The sequence below is a fragment of the Myotis davidii genome, unplaced genomic scaffold (assembly GCF_000327345.1).
Source record: "Myotis davidii unplaced genomic scaffold, ASM32734v1 scaffold120, whole genome shotgun sequence".
In the NCBI taxonomy this organism is placed as follows: Eukaryota; Metazoa; Chordata; class Mammalia; order Chiroptera; family Vespertilionidae; genus Myotis; species Myotis davidii.
The window spans coordinates 652,403-658,402 of record NW_006294778.1 but is presented as its reverse complement, the minus strand read 5'-3'; the positions used below and the strand labels follow the sequence as shown (position 1 = coordinate 658,402).

The 6,000-nt window shown below is 48.4% G+C and overlaps 1 protein-coding gene across 3 annotated transcripts in view; it reads right to left on the bottom strand.

Annotated features, from left to right (window-relative positions):
* Nucleotides 1-6,000, bottom strand: part of LARGE (like-glycosyltransferase) — a 442,315-nt gene that overhangs the window by 170,277 nt on the left and 266,038 nt on the right. For all 3 annotated transcript variants that reach the window (XM_015567588.1, XM_006769319.2, XM_006769320.2), the window contains exon 6: nt 4,408-4,579. In XM_015567588.1, the coding sequence (XP_015423074.1) occupies nt 4,408-4,579 (172 nt within the window). The remainder of the gene's footprint in view (nt 1-4,407; nt 4,580-6,000) is intronic.

Here is a 6,000-nt window from a genome sequence, read left to right as displayed (position 1 = left end):
CTGCAACAGACGTACTTAAGGAATATTAGTTACTGTCCCTTGGCTTTACAAATACTCATTTCTCTGCCTGTCTCCTCACCATGTCCATGCGGACTCCAGATCAGGCATTTCACATTAAAGTGCCCCAAACCGAACTCCTGGTCTTTCCCTGTAAACTGATTGTTTTTCCATCCTTCATCTCCAAATGCAGTTGCACACTCTAGCCCCCAGGGGTCACCTGTGATCCCCATCATTGTCTCATCCTGGAGACTATCACCAGAACCTCCAACGACTTAACCTTCAAAATGTATCCCTGATAGGATGGCCTCTTCCACCTCTGCTGACCCACCCGGTCTGAGCCAACAACGCATCTCCTGGATGATCAGTCTGCTCCATGGCTTCCTGCCTTCCTCTTCCTCTCAGAAGGGCAGCCAGGATGATCCACTGAAAACACAGATCATGTGACCCTGCTCAAGGCCGGACCTTGGCTCCTCATATCACCCAAGGGAAAGGCAAAATCCTTGAAGGCCCTACAAAGGAGACCCGTTATCGGACCTGGTCAATCCTGCCCATTCCTGGGCTCCCTCTGCTCTCTTCTGATCTCCATTCTATTCCCCAAACAAGCAGGTCACACAACTTCTGGAACTTCAGCCTGCTCTTCCATGTGCCCAGCCCACGATTCCACTCTTCCTTCATACCTGGCGTACTCGCTTTCTTAAGGTTTTTGCTTCAATGCCACCTCTCTTGTAAAACCTTCCATTCCCACCCTACCTGAATATTAAAACAACACACACGTCTGCACACACGGGCACACGGGCATCCTCATCTCCTTCCTCTAATTTCCTCAAGAGAACCTGTCACGGTCTACTGTACTATTTCACTTTGTTCTGTTGTGTATCTTCCCCACTCATATATACACTCATACGGGGTGGGGATTGGGCTTGTTTTAGTGTTTTTTTTCATAAATTATTTTTTTAATCTTTATTGTTGAAAGTATTATATATGTCTCCTTTCCCCCCCATTGACCTCTTCCAGCCCGCTCCCACCCCCTGCCCCAGGCCTTCACCCCCCTATTGTCCGTATGCACGGGCTCTGCATATATACATACAAGTTCATTGGTGGACATCTTCCCCCATACCCATTCTCCCCTGCCTTCCTCTGAGGTTCAACAGTCTCCCCGACGCTTCTATGTCCCTGGATCTATTTTTGTTTATTTTGTTCATTAGATTCCACATATGAGTGAGATCACGTGATACTTGTTTTTCTCCGACTGGCTTATTTCGGGCCTGTTTTATTCTTGCACCATCACCAATAGTCAGGAAGCCAGTAAGCTCGGTCAATAGGACCGAACGGGCAGCTCCTAATTCCATGGCATGCCTGAGTCTTTCTGCTAAGAATTAGTGGCTCTGAAAATCCCTCCATGGGTTGGAGCCGGCTCCCTAAGGATGCAGGCTGCTGATGGGGGGAGGGAGGCGTTTGACACTTGGGTGAAGCAGAGGGTCAGGGAGCCTGTGGACACCCCAGGAGGCACCCCCAAAGCTGCCGTGGTAGAGGCTGAGAATGGGAGTAAGCCCCTATAAATGGCTTCTTACTGGACTCTCCACAGAATGACCTAGGAAAGGGGGGGTTTCACGGCACCAGTAAGGCGTCAAGGGCGTCCGTGACCTGCACATAGCAGCACGGCAGCCCAGACAGCAAGCTGTTCCGCAGCAGAGATGAACTGACTCGGCCTAATTGCATCAATGCCACTCAGCGTGTTTACAGCGAAGGATGACAAGGGCCATCGCCGTCACGAGAGGGCAAGTCTCCGTCTTGGATCGGAACGTTCTGTGTTTGTGGGTCTGTCCTAACGGAATCTTCCGGGACGTGACCTCGCTTCTCATTGGTCCAGTTTAGAAAAACAAGAACAAAACAAAAAGCAAAAACCCCAAACTTGTACAAAAGACTGCCATATGGAGGAAAAAAGAGCTCACTTGTCTTCTTTTCACCTCCGTGTTTTCCCAGAAGTGAGGGTGAGCCTGGCAAAACCCCAGATGTTTCTATCCTCCGCGGCTGCCGACAGACAGAAATGTAACAAAGGCGGCCTTCTCTGTGAGCTCCGGGAAGGCGCGGGCCGCGGTGCACAGTTTTAGGCAAGAACGCCATCTGATATGTTACTCTGTGCGGTGGGGCCTAACAAATGCTGGAAATAAACCCGAGAAAGAATGAACAAACACAATGCAGCCCTGCCCGTCCAGACCTTGGCCCACATGCTCTGCTCGGCCCAGAAACGGCCTTGAATCGCGGAGTCCAAACCCCGGACCAGCTCTGGGGGCAGCAGGAGCCTTGAGAGGCCTGCCTTCCACGGATGATACCAGGACTTAGAGCCATGGGGACAGGTGGGTGGTTGTGGCTGCAGAACCCACCTGCTCTCTGGCAGGTCCCAGCCCGGCCAGAAGAAATGTGCCTTCCTAGCCGGACTAAGTTACCCCTATTACCCCAGGGAGACTTGCAGCCATGACTACAGACTCGGGTTTAATTTCTCAGGAGCCGACTCTGACATGGGGTTCGAATGTGGGAGATTAATTTAGGAAGAGCCTTTGGGAGCAGCGCTGTGAGCGCCAAGGGAAGAAAGCAGGGCTTTCTCCCTGGGCAGAGGGAGAAATCCAGCCACAAGGCAGTCCCAAGGGAGGGCGACAGCTGCTCCTGCAAGAGTCTACACTCATCAGTCACTGTTTGATATGGGTGCTCCAGGAAGGGGGTGTGGCCACAGGCAGCTGCCTCTCCCCACCCGAGGCCACCTCTAAACAAGGTTGATGGCTAAGGGCCATCTGCAGGTGGCATTCTCAGCTCAAAGAGGAATGTGGGCATCTAATGAACACCATCACTACCCCTATCCGGCAGGATGGCACCCAATGCCCATCGCCTCCTCTGTGATGCCCTCCCAGCTGCCTTCTCTGACCCCTTCAGGAGAAGGGGTAGTTCTCACTCCCGTCCCTGTCCACACACCGCCTCACACCCAGCAGGGAGGAAGGAAGTGCCTGTTGAATAACACATCACTAAATACGGAAAATATGAATAAAATATCATCTCATTATCCGAATACCTGCCCCCAAGGAGTTCAATTAGATCAGAAAAACAAGCAGAAATTATTGGGGAACTCGCATTCGGAAGCCAACACCCAGGTGCTTTCTGGTCTCAGCTCTGGGCCTCCTCCAGGCTTCGGCTGACTTGTGAAATCGGAGAGACCCACGCATTCTGTGAGGCCGTTAGGAAGCTGAGGCACACTCAGCGTCAGCACTGTTGCTAAATGATGTCTTTATTGGTGTCCTTATTGACATGGGTGGGAAAGTACGTTTGATCCTGGCAAGGGAACGAGTGTGAGGGTCAGAGTGTCTCCCAGGTGACACGCTGGGGACTTTTTCTCAATGAGCCCAGAGCTAAGAGACTCCAGGAAGAAAGCAAGCAGAGGCCAGAGCAGGTGAGGAATTGTACTCTCTGTTCCGTGAGTGGAAACAGAAACCAACTGGAATATCCTGTGATTTATGAAAATGCTGTCATTTAAAATCACTAAGTGACATCTCACCTTCACAGGATACGGAATTATAGAAGCGGGAAGAGGAATGTTAAACCCAGAAGCCAGAGTGCAAGTAAAATAATAATAATAATAATAATAATAATAATAATAAAGAAAGAAAAAGATCTCATTGTCAAATTTCCCTCTTGTGGTATTCGTCTAATACATAGAAGAATTTTTAAATATCGCAATTTAAGGACAACATCCGGGAGAAGAATGTTAACGTAACAGCCCGGGATTCGTGCTAACCTGTCACTGCTCTCAGTTACGCACACCTACTGGGCTCCCGATTTCCCACCGGATACCCTCACATACACTGAGGCAGGGGCAAAAGCTACAACCATCAATAATAAGAAATGAACAGCTTGAAGAAACATCTTGTAAACGTACATACCCCTTTAAAATAACAAACCGCAACAGGAATGAAAGCACAAGCCATAAGAACACTTCCAAACCTTCCCTAATCAATACGCACCTCCACCACCTCCCAGGCTTTCTCTGCAATCAAAGGCTCGTCTGACAAAAAGAGAAACCCGATAAATGCGCGTCTCCGCACAGGTAAGCCAGCACTCCACTACCCGCATACAAATAAATATACACAGTGGATACCGATCTCACACAAAGCACCTCCACGGGGTTCTTCCCGTGAACACAGGCCTGTTCTCTTCATTCACTAAAGAAATGCAAATTCCAGTTCGAGGTTTTGCGAAGGCCAAGAGACCTGCTCCTCAAGCGAATCTGTGATTCCTTATCCATTTCACGAACATGACCTCATGAAGAGTGCACCTCGCATTTTTTAAAACGGCAATTACTATTCCTGGCATGCCGACACCTTCAAAGACAGAAGAGAGAAACGGGCCGCAGTTAATTACCTTTGAACTTGTGGAACACGGCCCACAGCTCTGCGATGTCCGTGGCGAAGGTGATGTCTGTGTCAAGGACGATGACCCTCTCCAAGTTGGCGGGGAGAGTCTTGGTCAGGACCAGCTTCATCAGGCCGTAAATCCCCGAGTAATGTTTGTTGGGGATCCAGGAAACCTCAGACTACACCAGGTGGCGGCGAAGCGAGGGAGAAGGAGAAAGAAAAAGAAAAAAATCACTACATTAATTTGTTTTGCATAAACATTATAAATAGTGCCTGGTACATAAAAAGCACCCAATACAAATTTGTGGAATAAATGAATGACTCTTCAAGATTTGTTCATGTAATGTGCAGTGTGGCATGTGGAATTTGGGGGGAAGAAAATGTATCTGAATCAAGGGAGAGGAAAAGCAGTATTTATAAAATAACTATTAGGTGTAAACACTATGCTCAGATTTTAAAAATAACATTTTTGCTATTACAGAAATTGGGTAGGCTCAGGGGAGAAAATAAGAATATGCACAAAAGAAGAACGAAAATTACAAAAATTGAATCAGATATATACTAGCAAACAGTAGCTAATTTTTTTCGAGGTAGATGTATTTCTTTCAATCACTAAAGATTACTACTTAGTGGTATTATTACAGCTTATGCTTATCTCTTTTTTGAAGCAATAATTAAACCAATTAATGTTGCTTCCTTCTCCTGGTTTTCACACAAACACAGGAAGAAAAACTGGTCATCATTGATGCAACACTCTTCACTGGGTAACAAGATGCAAGCATGTGCGCACGCATACACACTCACACACACACACACACACACACACACACACGTGCCAAATGAGCTCATGGAGGGTCATCCCTGAAATCCTCACCTGCTGTAACAACTCATGCCCTATAGGTGGGTAGAGTCGAATGCAAGACACACAGCTTGGTACCACCTGGAACCCAAAGTCAAGGCTAAAAACAGTACATTAACTCCAGTGTGATGACAGTTCTCAAAGGAACTGGTCCGCTAGGGAGGTCACAGTGGGTGGGGGCCCCTCCGTGCCTTGCAGCCGGGAGGAGTCTGCTTAGGAGCCAAAGCACACTTCTTATTTCCATGAAGGTAAGGCTTGTAATGCAACTCTTCAGTGATAAACAGGGCCACCTTCGCAAGAGTCCACAAAATACTCATCCCTTTTGTCCTTATCATTCCACTGTGTGGACACAGTTCTGAAAAATAGAGCCAAGTTGAACAACGAGAAACTGAACGCATATCATTCAATCTACCACTGATGGAAGTGCTGGGACACAAAGACCCCCAGTGAATAAGCCCTAACTTCTTCCTGATGCCCCTCATTGCAGGTATTCAGGTGGCCACGCCTCTTTACCTGCTTCCCATGGGAGGTGGGGGAGGGGTCTCTGGAAGATAGTCCAGCAGGAAACCATGGGTTCTGGAGTCAGGCACACATGGACCCAGATTCTGGCCTTGTCACTTAACCGCAAGGTCAACTGGGACACGACTGGCCTTTCTGAGTGTCTGCCAGTTATAAAAGGCAGTTACTTCTAAATGCTTGCACTGTTCCAGACACGGTGTGGGCGGAAGCAGCACAGTCACC